We start from the raw sequence: 18,023 nt of genomic DNA, 5'->3' as shown, positions 1-18,023 counted from the left end.
TTGAAATTTATTGTGGTCACTTCTGAGGTATAGCATGCCTAATGTTATATTTTCATGCTATTGTTTTTTCAAGTCTGGACATTGGTACATAAGAGGCTTCTGTGCTCATTCTCAGAGATGTACCCCAATAAAGCTTCGAGAGGGCAATAATCAAATTTCTATTTTTTTACAGATCAATTTTATTCATTTCTTAATTGCTGATGTTCAACTTCCATAAGATCTAAGTGATGGAAGTAATAAAGCTGTGTTCATCTTGAATATAAACAGATAATAAATTTTAAAATTAGTTAATTTAGATTGCTGCCTGGCAAAAATAAAAAGCTTACCAGGAAGTTTATCTCATGGTTTCTTCTCTGAGCTCTCTACCTCAGCATATCCCATTCAGTGCTGGTGTTCCTGCTGGGAGAGAAAAAAAAAATTATTTTCTCATGAAGTTGCTCCTGCACTCCTGTAGTTTATAGCATGAAATATTAAAAGAAAAATATAGTCCCAAGATGATACCCACTACAGAGGATTTTTTTTTCTTTTCTACCTAAGATGTAATATATAGAAGATTCTACTTCAGAAAACCTCAGTATATTAATAAAGAAAAAGCTAAAATGTAATATGAAATTAAAAGTACAGTAAATTTCAAAAACCAGATTGATATTTATAACAAGTTCTTTTCCCTCTCCTAAAGTGTTCTGAAAATGAAATATGCCTCTTTTGTGGTTTATGGTGTTACTGGCAATCCTGGTGGTAGAAGTTATGCTCCAGACACCAAAAATACATGCAGATGTCTACAGATGTCCCTAACAAAAAAACTTCACTTGCATTTGATCCAAGCTGTCATGACTCCACTGATATAGGCTGTCATTTTGTAGAGCCCTTAAAATATTCTTATCCACAACTCAGAGTAATTCTTCTAAAATTGAGAAAGATATATTGAAAAGGAGAATTTACATACTGTGTCTATCACTCAAAACAGCATAAAGCATGTAAATTGAGAAAATGTTGAGACTATTCTATTTTTTTATAAATATGTTGGTTTGGTTGAAAAAAGCAGAAAAGTTTCTGAGCCTAGAAGCCCTTTTTCGGGTCTAAAACAGAAGTTCAAATATTGCTGCTCCAGCATGTCAAGTACATGAAGCATGTAAAAACTAATTTAATTTGCTATTACTCAATCTTAATTGAAATCCTCTTCTTAAGTTCAGTGGTCTAAATTTGATTTTAAATCAAATCTAATTTGAGTTGACACAAGAGCATAAATATAGGCCCTTTCTTGTATTTAGCAAAACTTTACAACTGCATCAACCATTGAAGGGAACATATTTAGGTTCCTAAAAACAAGGGAAATGCAGTTTCTTTGTAATACCTGGTGTTTGATATAAACTGCATAATGGAGTATGACATATATATCCTGTTTTATGAGAAGTTATCTGAAATGTGTGATTCTGTCATATACAGAAATGAATCTTATTTATTTAGAAGTGGCAGCACCATTGGGTGGGTCTCCTAAAGTTCTTGTGGGTTTGACTTCATATTTTCCTTCATATCCACCCACTGAGCTTCTGCCAAGCCTACCATTCTTCATTTCATGCTTTCCCTTTGCACCTACTAATTAAGGACTTTCAATGTGTGTGTGTATTATACAATCAAATATGATCTCACAGTCAGCTTTAAAGAAGTAAATGATTGCAAAAGAAGGTGACTTTTTTCTTTTGAAGTAGGGTGTCATACATGAAATGCAAAATATTTCTCCAGTAATATTTGTGTCAGAACACAACTACTTTATTCCCCACTGCTGAGATACATAGACATTTTGTTTCTGCCAAATAGCCTTAAACTGCTTTCTCGTTTCTATGCTCCAACTTTGGCATTGATAACACTGGTGCCCACTGGCTTTTTAAAGAGAATATACTAACATAACTAGGCAACAGAAAAGTAGGCATGCTGTAAATCATCAGTTCTAGTGCAGATATTCTAGAGCATCTTGATTCCATGCCATGTAATCAGAGAAATGATACTAAAAATTATATCTGAGAAATATAACAAATTATGTCTGAGAAATCCGTAAGAAACAAAAAACATAATCAGACTAAAATGATCCTGAGTCTGACATCTAGGAAAATATGTGCTCTATCAGGTAGAAGTCATGACCATATTTGGTTGCTATTAACAGTTTCCTTTTATCCTGCAATTCTCTCTAAAATTGTGCTTTGCAACAGTTGATAGGGAGGCAAACTGGTATACTAATTTTCCAGAAGAGGAAAATGAGGGAGCAATATTTCAATAGTTTCAATCTTTACACATAGATATCGCTCTAAGATTCAACCTGATATTCAACCAGACTCACCACATTTCAGTAAGGAGCCTAAAACCACGTTTCTTTCATTAGACATTAAAGGTCAAGTGGCTTTTGTTGCAAAAGTAGAGGAGTTAAAAACATACCTGCACTGCCACTTGAGGTTTCTTAAAATAATGAAACTGAAGAAATTTAACGTAATTAAATCCAGCTATCATGTCCCATTTAGAGTTTTTTTGTTGTTCTGTGGTCTTAGACAATCTTAAAATAGTCAATTTCATATTCTTTAAAATTAGGGTTATACTTAATTTAACCCTTGCTTTTGAAATACAGTTCAATATTTTCCTTACTACTCCTGCAGAGGAATATTAATTAATGTAGTAGTCTACTCCTTATGAGATTCTTGTAATTAGTTAGTTGATGCATTCTTTGGAAGCATTTCAGTTGAACTTTATAAAAATTAACTTTTATAGAGTTGACACTATATGAAATATCTAGGGTTTTTCTGTTTTATTTCAATCAGCTTAAGTAATCCCATTCTTAGTTATATTAATTGCATTAGAAATAGTGTTTGTCCTTGATTTGTGTCCATCATGCTCCTGTGCAAGATTGTTCTTTGCTGTTCATCATTTCCAGGGTTGCAACAAATTGTTCATTTTGCCCTCTTCCTCCCCTGTAAATAAACAAAGAAACTCCAGAGCCAGAGAAATTAATTTATGCTCATTTTAGTTTTATTTAGTTAATTGCATCTGAATATTTTGGTTTTCCTTCAAAGCTTTTAACTTCCCCAAAAACTTTAACACTGCAGGAGTTCTGTGAGAAACCTTGTTTTATGTCTTTCCCGTTTTTGAATTGTAGTTTAGTGAAGATAGCCATATATAATACACACATTTTTCATGAGAAATTTAGCTGAGCATTGCAGTGGGGAAGTGTTTGTTGTATATCCTTTTGCCATCTGCTTGCCTATTTGTAAGTATTTATTCTTTATTGACTCAATATTGCAAGCTTGGTTACATCTTTTTCCATTCCCAACAGATGGCTATGACATCTTGATGGATCCTGGTAAAGATGTAATGAATTGTGCTTACATGACCTCTAATACCTTAGTTCTATAGCAAAGATTTACCAAATAATTTGCCTTTAGTTTCCTTTGAAAGTTTTTGCAGTTCCTTTGTTCCCATTTGATAATATGTGGAAATACAGAATAGCCCAAACAGGCTGACAGTCCTTGTAAGAATGACGACTCACAATTCATGCTAGTTGGTATCCTGAAATTCTTCAGACTACCCTCACTTGAATGAGACTTTTCCTTGAGCCAAGAGGACTCCCAGTGGAAGGGTTGATAACTCTTGTCTAACAGACCACTTAGTAAAAATGGAAAGAAAATAGAATGACAGAGTCTTTTACTCTGAAAATAAAATTTCTGCAAAACAGATACATGGGCAGATATGTGGACAGATGCATTTCTCATCAGAATACATTGTCTGAACAGTTATTCCCAAGAGTTTGCTTTTGTCAACAGTCTTAATGTTCCTCCCTCAGAACAGATCAACTTGCAATCTTAATACTTCTCTTCTGGAGAGTTGTTTCCAATTTTTTTGTGGGTTAAACCAGCAGCCTCTGGCATGAGGGCTGCTGAAACCTCCTCAGAGCCCTCATACCAGGACCAAAATCTGGTTACAGGGTGGTATTGTGAGGAGACACTGTGGTTCTGCTTTCAGACAGAGATGATGTCAATTTCATCCTATTGTTTGACAGATTTTCCCAGACCTAACTGATGAGCAATGTAAATTTTTCCTGTAGGTTTCATGCATTAAACTTTATGAACATCTTCTCACTCTGAGGAATAACCCTTTTACAACAAACCAAAAAACAGAAGGTGGCCAGACTCAAGACTGGAAATGCCTTTTCCAGATTGAGCAGTCTTGAAATTTGTATGGGAAAAAAAAAAAAAAAACCCACTAAAATAAGTGCTTTAAAAATATCTGATATTTATAAATTTTGATCACTAATACATGCTGCAATAGGATCTGTTGGTGTTAGATGCATTTAAATATAAGTATGGTCATGTAAATAGACAACTGTGTTTGATCACTTTTAAAAACAAAATAAGGCCTATATTTGCATCCCCTTGCATGCATCCGCTTGCATGCTCCTACCTGTTCAGTCTAGTCGTTGATTAATTCCAGTTCATACTATTTAATTTAAAAATAGCATTCATCCAAATAATTTCTTTGTTGGTAGTTGAAGACCCAGTGCCACAACGGGGTGCCACACACCTACCCTACATATTCCTTTAAAATTAAAGTTTCTTTAAATCTAACATTTGGTGTTTAGGATGGCTGTAAATAGCATTCTGTATGAAACAGCACAAAATAAATGCTTAAAATCTCTAAATTAGTTAGTGATAGAATGGCATGCCCATTTCTGCCAGGGTCTTGACTGATATGCAGGCTTCTACCGCCTATAGACATACAACTGAGTCCTTAAATCCCTTTTGTCTTTTCTCACCTTAAAAAGTAATCAACAGCATTCAAAAGGCTCATTATGTTTTTGCTAACTGTATTTTCAGTAATTACTGGTTTTGAGAGTTTAGCCCATAATCAATACCACAGGAACCTTTCTGTTTCTTGGTCACGTCAGATCTTGTTCTAGTTCAGAGCTTGGGAGACATCACTGCCACTCTGCTTACTTAGGCAAATTCAGTAGGACAGATGTAATTTGCACATTTCAGCAGAGGAGCTTATTGAACCAAATTTTTTTGCTTAATATGAAAGTTGAGAGAGTTCACTGGGTCAGAGAGCAGACAGAAATCAGACCTTCAATGAGAACATTCCTAAACACACAAATTCATGATGTGGATTGAACCTGAATTTCACCAAAAATTTCAGCTATGTGAATTTGCTATAAATGATGATAGGTTTGCTGCAAATTTTTCATTGTATGAGTTGAGCATATTTGTGTTTTAGTATTCAAGCCAAGTTACACAATCTAACAGGAAAGGTATCATTAAAATTAAGTTGATACAAACTTTATCTCTTTTTTATGCAGTCCTGTCAACTGGGGTTTCATGAATGTGATTGAAAGAAAATTTTATGCTTTTTCCAATGATCTGAATTATTTTTATGGTAATGACTATTCCAGGTCACATTGTAATGACTTGATGACATGTGTTTCCTGGTTCTCATCCTGCAGGATATGATAGTTCTTCCTTAGATAAGAATTTTCAAATATTTATTTTGTAACATTATTCCATGGTAATTAAGAAGGAGAGGAGGATTTTTTTGGCTCTTTGAGTGAAATAAATTGTTTTCTCTAGAAGTTTTAGCTGAACTATTCCACCATCCTGCCAAAACTTTGTCCTTATCATTGGTTTCTTCTCTTAATTCTGTTTTTGTTTATATATTGTAGGCATTGTTGTACGTAGATTTCATTTTCAAAGCCAGAGAAAAACAAATCCAATAACACCTTGTTTAAAATAACATAGAGCTTATTTGTTAGAATTAAGCTCAGGAAAAACAGCATGCCAATAATGTTAATGCACCATGGCACTTGGAGGTCATTTGAAAGAAGGTGAGGCTATTTTATGAAATTACAAATTATTTAAGGAAATGTAAACATCATGATTGAAGATACCACATCAACCATGGAAAAGAAATAAGCTTCACTACTGAGCAGAATGAAAACACAACTACTCCATCAAGCTTTCAACATCTCTTGCAGTCTTTTTACTGTTATTGATATTATTGTCTTCCGTTACTTTCTCCATAAATGTCACTGCCATTACCCATAGGCTGCAACATTATTCTGTAGCTGATGTATGCTCATATTATACTGAAATACAATTTCAATGGTCCTTCCTAAGTTTTCTTCCATTTATACTATTTTCAGAATGGGTTTGTTTACTACTTCATATATTTCTGTATTTTCTTAAAATGAACAGTGTAAACCAGAAAATTTCCCCTTCCAAAGTGTTCTGGGGATCTATTTTTGTGTGCTTTGTTTGGCTGTAGAAATCTGATGCCTTTTCAAGCTAGTGCTGGAAAATTATTATCAGGTTACCTTTAATTTTGGTTGATGCATTTCTGCCAGGCAGTAGCAATAATCACTGTAATAGTTTTGTTTTCCAGATTTACTTTACTGCTTTTATTTGTACTGTCAAAGGCAGCACATGGCCAGAAGAGTTAAATACTTTACATTGCAGTGTTATGTATGAGTAAGGGCATGTCACTGTTTATCTTAGGCTTGATCATGAATTTTTTCCAGGCTTTCTGCACTTAATACAAGCTTTTTCTGCAATGAAAGCAATTCTAGGGGGTCAATTCAGGCTGCATGTTAAAATTAGTGCTAGAGATGGGATGAATGTGCTATAAAATTCTGCTCACAAAGCTGCCTGTTTTTCTACAAGGCAAGCATGAAACATGAACATTACACTCTCAGGTCATCACCTCAGAAAAAAAATATTTTCATGAATTCTCTTGCTCTTTTGGATCACACAGCAGTAAATAGTGTACTTTATCTTTCCTTGATTTTCATATACAGAAAGGGTGGAGCATTTCTGCATGCTTTGCCATTCAGACATTCCCGGTGGTTCTATTTTCAACTCAGAATTTTTGAATTAGTAACAGATGTTCTGATTCTTTTGACAGAAAAGGGGTAAAATTTTCTCTGTATTTTAAAGAAATCATTTTACACTTTTACTGATCATTGAACCCTGACTTCTACTTTTTGCTACCAGCCTTCTCTATAAACAGTATCTTATATCACAGAAATCTTGCTGCAGTCAATGGGGACTTATCCTGATATACATATGATGAGGTGCACCAGAATATATTTAGAATTACTTTAAAATGCAGCTTATGGATCAGTAAGGGGTAACATCCCAGTATTGCACATCCCAGCCTGTTTAGGCATGTTTTGCTTATTTCTTGCCTCAGCTTCACTGATATAAATGAGTATAAGACTTGGTGATGCTGACCCCAAAAACAAGGTGTTTCATGCCCATGAAATAAGAAATATGTGTTAAAGAAAGCAGAAGAAACTACAGAAACCTGGAGGAGAAAAACCTTACACCAAAATTACAAAGCAGGTAGCCTGGAGAAGAACTGGTATATGTGCATATGTTACTGGAAATGCTGGTCCATTGGCATTAAACATAGAGAAAACTCTTGCACAGCAGAAATCCTAGAGAGTTTTACAGCCCTTGTTCAAAATGGATTGAGGAGTCTTGGATAGCTGTGAGGGAGGAAGGCAGACTTCTGGGTAGGAAAAAAGAAAGACTTGAGGGGGAAAATCAAAAGAGAATCAAATTCCAATTTAAGGAGTATCATTTTGGAGGTTTAAGTTGCAACCTGGAGTTTGAATTAAAGGTGGAGCTACTTTGCATTCTTCACAAAGTTTGAGTGTTAGAGTCCTCTTCCTTTCTGTTCCTGAACTGTCTTCATTCCCGTAGTTTATTTAAGTGCAAGTCTCATCCTTTCTTCTTGCTAATTTATTGATATATACATACTGGTGATAACACAGATGCTGGCCGAAGCTCTCATTCTCCTTAAGCCTTTGAATGTTTTTGTTAATAATAATACAGTGTATCTTACTTGGATATATAGATCATCCAGTAGCAAGAACTGAAAATAATACAGACTGTAATATTTTTCTCTAATGATTTTAAAAGATTTGAATGCCAAATAAGTCTTGACATTGTTGTGCACAAAAGGAAACAAGCACCATGTTGTAGATGTAAAAAGACCCCAACCATTTGTGTATGTAGAATTCTTGCTTTACCTAAAAGGGTATGGAAAAGTATTTGCTAATGCATTATTAAAGAAGCCTGATTTTTTCTTCCAAGAATGTTGAAAATATTCGAGGTATACTTAGGGCCCAATGTGAAACAGATGGAAGAAATACAGAAGCAAACTGCATTGTACTGTTGTGAAAATACCTCTGGCACACACTTAAGAATATTTCACATATTTTAAATTTTCGAAGTTCAATTTTACTTATGAACATTTAAAATTATCTTGAGAAATGATATACCTCAAGCATTGAGACTTTAGAAAAGTGATGTGAAATATAATTTTTCAGATAATAGAAATCTTTTGTCAAAAATGCTTTCCAGTCAGAGGAAAATCAAACTTAGTCTTCTCTTTGCTTCAAGATCCCTGGGCTGACTTGCTGAGTTTATCTAAAAAAGGATTTAAATAAGTGCAAAATCTCTATCTTTTGATGACTGAAGAAGTTCTCTTTTTTTTTTACCTTGGCCCAGGAGGAAAGATGTCCCTTGGATGTCAAGAAGCTTTTGAAATTTTCAAGCAGGACCATGCGGACAGTATAACCATTGAGGACAACAAACAGCTTCTGAAGAAGAGGTGGGTGTCATAGGAAAATACAGCTGGGGGAAGACATCTGAGGGTTCATTAGCAGTCTGAGCAGGAACACATAATTTTACACCAGACATCCCAGGCTTCTGCTGAGGACTCGTTACAGGCCCTTCACCTTCTCTTACTTAAGACATTTCATATTCAGAAGGCACTGAGTGGTGATAGAAGTCTGGATTGAAATGAAAATAGCATGAGGAATCTTAGTGCATATTTCCGCTGGTTTTATTCATCTTCACAGCCATGTTGAAGCAACGTGGCAATGACATTCATGATCAAGAATTATCTAGGGGAAGTAAAATCCATGGGACTGAATCAATTATTCCAATTTCCATTGTCAAAAATGCTTCACTGGCTTCACCACTGAATTGGATAGTAAGCTAGGAGATACTTAACATATGCATGTCTGGTGTCCCTAACCTGTTTGCCAAGTGATTTTAGCTTCTTTCTTCCAGTTTTGCATTCACAAACAGAAATACTTTTGTCCTCCACATTTGTTTTTAATGTTGGCAAAACACTTCCTATGTCTGGTGAAAATAGTGATAATGGCAAAACATTGAAAACATGGGTTTTCATAGAGATTTTAAACCTCACACGTTAAACCACCAACACCTGTCTATGTTGATTGGATAAGAGTACTGCTTCATTGTCAGCTTTTCAAGTGTTAACCCTCCTAGTACTGCAAAGGAAATGCGTGGCTTTGAGATTGCAGATGCAAAAGTGAATCTCTCAATCTGTGTTTGTAACTTCCATGTTTCCCCTAAGAGTTGCTTGGGGCTATTTTGCTTGTTTTCTTCTATTTGGTTCAGGCAAGTGTTTGATTGTAGGACGTTGTCATTTGGTTTGGATTTTGTTCTGAGATTTTCTCCTTCTCCAGGTTTCTTCTGCTTTCTTCTGTTTTCTTTAACACAATTTTCTACTTCACATGCATGGAAGACTTTTTTTTCAGGCATGCCAAGTCTTATTTATTTCAGTAAAATTGAAATGATCTCCACATATTTGTGACTTACTCAAGTTCCTGCTATTTATCACTTTTCTGAACTGATTAACTTTTTATCTGGATCTATACCTCAGCCACAGGAAAACAAATTGCTAAGATATTAGATGTATGTAAGTATTTATCCATGTAAGCTGGATATCTAGCAATGCCTTTCTTCTAATCAGTTTATCAGATCATGCCACAGCACTGCCTCATCACTGCATAAAAGATCACACTGCAGTCATTTCTGGTGTTGCTATTCAGTAGCACACTTAATAGTTACAGCATGACCATGAGAACAATACGGTTCTGAGCCATGCTCTGCTCTTCTTCTAATCAATAACAATTCTTCCATATTTTTTCTGTTTTTTCTGTATGTTATTACTATGAAGCAAACCAGTATTTCCTTCTGGTTTCAGAATATATAATAGAGATGAGCAGAGTCTACTAAGTTCTGTGACAGATTTGCTTTCCTTAAAGGACAAAGATTCATACTAATGCCTTGTGTAACTCCTCTCTAATAGGCATCAGCTGATTGCTGAAATCAGTGCTAATGTGAATTTTGATATTTTGAAATAGGCAGTTTCCCCTGCCATTTGCAGTCATTTTTAGCAGAGATGCTTAGCTCCAAGTTTACCGAGTTCATTAGAATGGATTTGTATGAAATCCAGTCTGTAATTTGGAATGCACCCTCTCAACTACTAGTTACATAAAAGCTCTGTTGCCCAGCCAGTGTTCAAATTGCACAGGAAGAGTGTGGACACCACATGTTTAAAGGTTACCATAGCTTCCCTTTATATGTAGGCTTCTCTTGTTAATAATTTTGTTTATAGTTGCATAACCACTTCTGTCATACCACAAACAGTGTTTGGTTCACAAATTACTTATTTTTAGCTGTCTTATTTTTTCCTTTGGGCATTTTGGGTAGATCCTCTTGGTTTGCTAATTATCATAGAGTCAGAGAATAGGCTGACTTGGAAGGAATCTTTAACAGTTGTCTAGTCAAATCCTGCTGCAATAAGCAGGGATGTCTTCAACTAGATCAGATTGCTCAGAGCAAAGTCAAGATTGACTTTGAATGTTTCCAGGGATGGAGCATCCACCACTTCTCTGGACAATGTGTTCCAGTGTTTTAGCCCTCTCATTGTAAAAGATTTCTCTCTCAGACCTAGTCTAAATCTAGCCTAAAGCACTACCCTAAAGTAACTTGTCCTATCACATCAGCCCCTGCTAAAACATTTGTCCCTATCTTTCTTATATATTAAAATATTGAAATGCTGTAATAAGGTTATCCTGGAGCCTTCTCTTCTCCAGGCTGAACAACTCCAGCTCTCTCAGTCTGTCTTCCTAATAGAAGTGTTCCAGCCCTCTGATGATTTTTGGGGCCCTGCTCTGGACCCACTTCAGCTTGTCTATGTCTTTCCTGTGCTCCAGAATTGGACACAGTGGTGCTGCATACATTGAGTGCTGGTAGCTTGGTGTGCAGCTCCACTTTGAGCTCTGGTTGGCAGGAGCCCTAGGCAAGAGGCCTTGAACTGGCACTGACCCTTTGCATAACAAAGGACACAGGGACCTGGTGGTCCCAGCCAGGTGGACACTTAGAGACACAGTAGTAGCCCTTGCCTCAGGATGAAGGGCAGAGACTTTCATGCTTTCAGACTGAGGGTAAAAGAATCCAGGGTTTTCTTTGTTCAGGGTCCCTCCTCAGAGGTACTAGCTTAAGCTGTTATCCTGCTGTTGCATCGTGATTAAATTATTTTAAGGACCCAGACATCTAAGTCTCTGCTATGGGAAACTCGGGGTTGAGCCAGTAAGGAAATGTTGTCTGTGTGTGGTAAGTGCAGGGAGTCAAGCAGTTCACTTTTTGTCTCACTCACTGCAAAGGGGCTTTGGTGCTAGCTCAGGTGATGAGAGTGTAACTCATTTTGGCTAAGAAAAGGGTTAAATTTTTGTGGGAACTGTGAGGGGGGCAGGGCCTGGAGCCATGTGGGTGTAACCAAGACCCTATTGTCATTCAATACCATGCTATGTCATGGCCAGGGGCAGAAGAAAAGGATAACCTAACCCTAACCCTCTCTCATTTCAGGAAAGAGCATTCCTTTTCCCTTGGGGGAGTGTGGCAAACAGAGTGGTGGGGTAACACTGGTCCCAACTAAAGGGAGCACTTTGGATGGCATGGATGTGGTTGGATCAAGCTCCAAACTTTCTCTTTTGCACACTTCTGTTATGAATATTGTTGCTGTTATTAATAATTTTCTTATTTCATTGCTGTTTCTAGTAAATTGTTCTTATCTCAAATTATAACCTTTGCCTTTCCTGCTTCCAATTGGACAGGGATCAAGTGGAAGTGTGTTTTTTTAGTGGGACTCCTAAATCAGAAAATGACATTCCTAAACCATTCTAGCCCAATCCCTACATAGGCAGCATCACTATACTCTTCCTAGGTTATCCATCTGTGCTTCTACTGCCTGTGCATTTCCTGCTTGCTTTACTTTAGATTGATTTGCAGATCTCAACTCAGTCATGCTAGTCTCTTGCCCTCCTTGCTTGATTTCTTGCTCCTGGGGGTTTTGAGTTTTTGCACTTCATGGAAAACATTCTAAAAACCTACTGGCTTTGTTCTATGCCTTTGTCCCTGAAGGCAGTTTTCCAGGGGATCTTATTGACTAACTCCTTGAAGAGCTAGAATTTTGCTTTCCTAAAGCCCAGGAGCGTAACTATACTCTTCCCATGAACCATATCCCTCTGGACTGTGAGCTCCACCAACGTATGACCACAGCAGCCCAGGCTGCCTCCAATCTTGATGTCTCCAATTATTAGTTCATTACTTTGTTGACCAACAGGCCCAGTTTCATGTCCCTCTGGTAAGGCTGTCTGTTACCTTGCTTAAGAAATTATCCTCCATGCAGTCCAGGAGTCTCTTTGATTGCCTGCTGCTTGCCATGCTACTTTTACAGCAAATGCTGACTTGTTTGAATTCTTCCAGGGGGACGAAAGCCAGTAAGCACAATGCCTCCATCAGCTGAAGCATGAAAGCCTGATAAATAGGCTCCGCTTGATCAGGCATCCTGTAGTAGATGCCAACCACTCAGTTCCCTTTGTTGCCTTAGTCTCTGATTCCTACCATCAGCTATCAGCCTGCTCAGATAGATAACTATTGTTCAGAGACAGTTCTTCACACTCAGTCTGCCTCTTGTTTTAGAGATCGCCGTTTCTCCTTACTTGTCTCTTCAGACAGTCTGTAGCCACTGGTAGGCAAACTCAAGTTATGGGATTTGCCCTACCAAGTTTCAGTAATGGCAACTAGATCACAGTTTTCTACCAGTCTGGTGACTTCCAGCTTCTTCTGTCTGTTGTCCATGCAGCATGCATTGGTAGAAAGGCGCCTTAGCTGATGGCCACTCCATCTTCTTAGAACACACCTTAATTCCTTTGAAGTATTTCCTTGCTGTTCCCCTGTTGGCTCCTACTGCCTCAGGAGCCTCTGGCACATCTCTGTAAGAGATCAAATGTGCATTATATCATTCTTATAGTAATTGAATGGTGAACTGTCAGTGAGACTTGGAAGTTTCACTGTGAAGGTCACAACTGTTGCCTGGGCTGTGAAATTATTCATATAGATGTGACTATGCATAGCCATACCTATAAAAATATGGATGTATTTTTTCTGTAACTACTGGTGTAAAAATGATCAAAGGCAGTCAACTAATTAAATACTGAAAAGCATTTGTTTTGTTATATATATATATATAAGAAAAAATCTGTTTTTGAAGAAAACTACTACTACTACTACTTTCACCTACTACTTCAGAGCTCTTCACATGTTCAGTAGCTTATACTGTAACTCAGTAATGTCTCTGAATTTAAAAAGTGAGAGAACTGATACAGTGAAAGATAATTCGAGTGAAACAAAATTGAGTCAATTTGCCTTCAATTCAAGTTGCCTACGGGAAGTGCCTTTGTAAGACAGAAAATATGATCTTCTACAGCTTTACAGCAATTCTTTTTCATTTTTCTTCCATGCATTAATAACTGCTTCCTTGCTCAAAAGAAACTACCCTGTGTTGATACCTGGACAGAATCAGATTTCTGCAATTTGAACTTTCTATACCTGACTTCCAGAGAAGTTAATAATATCCTATTTCTTAATGCAATCATGTTCTCTTAGGATTGTTTCTCTGAAGGGGAGAAAAATGCATCCCATTTTCTGGTGAAATATTCTACCAAGAAATCTTTCCAGTTGTGCCACTCCAATGTAATGTATACTGCATAAAGCCTCTCAATCCCATCTTAGACAATATTTCCAGTAGTAAAATTCTGCTGAGCTTATATATGAGATGTAAATCTAGTTTGCTTTTTGTTGTTCTCCATTGTTTTTATCCCATTTTCTTCATTCCTAGCTTTCTGGTTTTTAGCTGGTTAATAGTTAACTTGGTTTTTCAGTACCTATGGGCAAGTTTCATGGAAAGGATGAGTTTCACGTGGGTCACTTTTTGTTCTAATTTCTAATAATTAAAAACAAGTGAATACTCATTTAATTCACTGAATGTCTCTCTCATTAGACAACCTCTGAGTTTGTCTTCGTTTACATGATGAGTTAGGGATTTGTTTTCCAAGCTGTTTATATTTTGATTACTGGCACTTGCATTCAAAGAGTGAAATCTTTGCCAAAAATGCTTTTTCCACTAAAATTAGTGGCTAAATTCGCTCTGATGTTTCACCATGGAGTATTTATCTTGTAGGTAATAGAAAACATGATTTGGCAATTTCAGCCTTTTTTTTTGATTGGTTTCCATGTAAGATACACATGAAGTTTTTTCAGCTAACAATATAATTCTTCAGTCATCACTATGCATATCACCTTAATGCTAGATAATGTCATCTTTTTTTTTATTAAAGTATTGAAAATAGCTTTTTCTCATTCAATATTAGAGTCAAGTCTTGTGCATTTACCTGACTTATTTTGTTTGACAAGGATTCATAGTCACAGATGGAATCTGATGAAATATCATAAATTCATGCCAAATTTCAGTTTATGGTATTGTGCTGGTTTATAAACTACAGTGTTTGAACAACAGATGCATAACCTATTCAACTATTGGCAGTAACCTGTGAATAAAGGCTGGATAAATATCTGGCTTCAACTTTTCCAGATACATCTCTCTGTGAACATGAATCAGAGTCAACAGCCAACATGAGACCTGTCTCAGGAATTAATAAGTAATTGATGAAATTATTATGGAATCTGAGAGAAAGAAGGGGAGAGATACTTCAGGGTTTCTTTCCTTTCCTAGGGATTTATGCAATCCCTAATGCCTACTTGGGGCTCTAAGTTAACCCCAGTAGAAAAAGCTTTTCTAAAATCTAACAGAAGCTTCAATGGCTTCCACATTTTCAGTAAGAAAGAGTAAGTGTCCAGAAACCCTCCAGCTTCAGCCATTTAACCTTGAAAGCGTATGTGTGTAAGCAGATACATAAGTAGGAACTTGAAATTCTAACTTGTTTTATGAAGAAATTGACTAATTGAGATGGAGAAACTTTTTCACATCCCACCTTTGTGGGGAGAAGCCATATTTGTTTACTCTGTTTTGATATTTTTTGAGTTGGACAGAAGTACAACTTGTGGATTTCTTCAGTTTCTTTGTCTAGACCAATATTCTTCTAGATAGTTTCTCTTACACCAGACAATCTCTCCTAATGGAAAATTGTTTCTAGTTAATTCTATTTACAAATAAAAAACTAGTACTGAGTAATTCTGTATTTTATTGTCATAAGCTTCTGGAACTATATGTTCTTTACAATAATTCTGTATCATTATGTTTGCATTGACAGGTTTGATGAAGCTAAATGCCTTGGAGAGAAATTAAATGAAATGAGAAATAAAATAAGTGAGTACATTTTAACTTCATTTTCCCTTTAGCTAATAAAATCACAGAATTCAAATATATGGGAGGAGATTCTAGTTTCTAAAAGAAAAATGCCAATGCATTGCTAAGACTTCCAATAAGATAAACTGTAAGCCGATGATAGCAGTAATAATTTTATGTACAAGTTTGATTATTTCAAATATTGTAATGTAAAAACCAGTTCCCTTCTTTATTTGATAGAATGTCTGAAATTTATTGAAAAACAGAAGGTAAGGTATTAGCATGGAATTTTAAATTTTATTTTGGAATCAAAGGATCCAAAACCATAATTTAAAAAATTCATATCTATGGATTAAGGATTGTATTTATCCATAAATTTACATGACTTCTGATAAAAGATTAGCACTCTGCACTTTGTACAGATTAATTAGTTCAATTTTGAGGAGTGCCTCAGTTTGGTAGGGAGTTTCATTTTTTTTCTTCTAAGGGCCCAACCGTATATGGTTGATATCCAATTTCAGATTGTTCAATGTCAAAAATCACCCATAGGTATATTCAACCCCAAGGCAGGTCTTATTTGATCCTCTTAGCAGCCTTTGGTATGTTCCTAGATGATTTTGGAGTTCTGTTGATTCCAAATCACTCAATTTACTCCAATCCTGGAAGCTGTCCAGGATTTGTCAGATGTTAAACAGTTTTCTTTCTGAAGTTCTTGGAGATCCATGTCCTCCATTTTGCACGTTGAGGTGAGCCATGTCTCTTCAACCTTTCAGATGCAGAATGTGAGGGACCAGATTGAAAGGTAATCTGGCATCCAGGGCAAGTGGTGTAGATCTTGCTCTTATTTTCTATCTCCTCCTTCTTTGGATGGCACTAAAATAGACATGGACATTGAAGTCATTATCATCACTTCATGTCTTAGAATAGCAGTTGACTTCTGGGAAAGGACAAATATCTCACAACACAGCTGCCAAGTGCTCTGTACTTGCACCATAGCCATGATTATATTCTTTGTGGTCATGAATGATAATTATTGCCAGATTCCCCTCCCAGTCACCTTTGGGTTCACCACAAGTCCCTCAGAAATATTATGCAGTATATTTAAATTATGTCAGGTATGCAGAAAGCCTCAGCCATGTTGGCAAAGTGTTTTCAAACCACAGCACAACTGATGTTTGGAATAGATCCAGAAGCAGACACATCAGGTGCTGAGCCTTCCTGCAAGAGTTTTCTGAACACTTGGTTATTTCTGTAAGACATGACACTAGAAATCACCTTTCTTCTTTCAGTAGGTTATTTTGCCTCTGTCAGGCTGGCCAAAACATAAATGTCAGTACAGAACCTGTGCATAGATATTCATAAATTGACCCATGCAAGAAGAATTTCAGTATCTACCTCACAACTATGGGTTTCTGCAGTGTCCATATAAACTCACTTAACTCCTGCCAAGTAGGCTTTTTACTGTGGCAAACTTGGAAAAGCAAGTTAAACATACCATGGAGGACTCTTTTCCCTCTGCTACCACCTTGAAGTCCACCTTGTCTTGCATTCCTTCTGTCTCTTAGATTTGCTCATCTATGTTACACCCAAGAAATTCCTTAGCCTAAATAAGGTGTAGCCAAAAGTCAGCCCTGACTGCCAAGTTTCTTTCTCCTATGGAAGTTGAAATTCATTTTAGAGCAGGAACAGTGAACACCAGCAATAAGCAGCTACACAAAAGCACATCTTGCTCAGTATCTGGGGTTCCAACTGTGCTGCTTGAAAGGAGGAGCCTAGTAGCCACCCTAAAGGCATTTTCCCTGAGGGAGAACAAATGTTTGGAGGGCATGGGAGACAGTAGAAGATGCAGTGGTGCACAGGCCAGTCCTGAAGGTACCACTTGCAACATCATGCTAGGACAAGACTTGTGTGATCTCTCAGTCCCTTGAGATTTGAATCTCTCAGAAATAAGGTAACAATGCAATGTAGACATCATCTCTCAAGACTCTGTTTCCATGCATTGCTGCAAAATCTAGAAGAAACCCTTGGTTTGGACTGAATTGCTGTGTATTTTTCCTCAGTAAGGCAAAATTTTGGAGAGCTGTAGTGCAGTAGAGTATGGATTTAGCTGCAGTTAAAAACATCTGTTTAAAACTTGCTTTTGTTAAAATTCTTCAGTGTTAATATTGAAACAGTGAAGTATATCTGGGAAACATGAGTGATACAACAGTATATATAAACTAAAAAACCAAACTGATGCCTTGAACAAAGCAAGCAGCCATGAAACAAATCAGTAGTGCTGCACTGAGCTTGACAATGCTTACATGCCTCCTGTAGGAAATTGTAATAAGTTGTAGACCACATGAATTCTGAAAATGCTCCTTAAGAATCAAGCTAGAAATGTCTCCAAAGTTCTAAAAAAACATTGCACAAAGCACATTTTGTCTTGTTTTGGTATATAAGTGTAGCTACAAGGGTAGCTTTTTCAACTTGAAAATTAATTTCCTTACTTTCTTTTTATTTTGGTAGCAAAATGGGAA

The 18,023-nt window shown here is 36.6% G+C and overlaps 1 protein-coding gene across 1 annotated transcript in view; it reads left to right on the top strand.

Moving 5' to 3' along the window:
• KIF6 (kinesin family member 6) overlaps positions 1-18,023 on the top strand; it is a 172,759-nt gene that overhangs the window by 103,377 nt on the left and 51,359 nt on the right. The window contains exons 15-16 of the mRNA XM_064708913.1: positions 8,547-8,649; positions 15,470-15,525. Coding sequence (XP_064564983.1) covers positions 8,547-8,649; positions 15,470-15,525 — 159 coding nt within the window. The remainder of the gene's footprint in view (positions 1-8,546; positions 8,650-15,469; positions 15,526-18,023) is intronic.

The sequence above is a fragment of the Zonotrichia leucophrys genome, chromosome 3, assembly GCF_028769735.1.
Source record: "Zonotrichia leucophrys gambelii isolate GWCS_2022_RI chromosome 3, RI_Zleu_2.0, whole genome shotgun sequence".
NCBI lineage: Eukaryota > Metazoa > Chordata > Aves > Passeriformes > Passerellidae > Zonotrichia > Zonotrichia leucophrys.
Note: the sequence above shows the minus strand (reverse complement) of the source record. Positions and strands in the feature narration are given on the sequence as shown.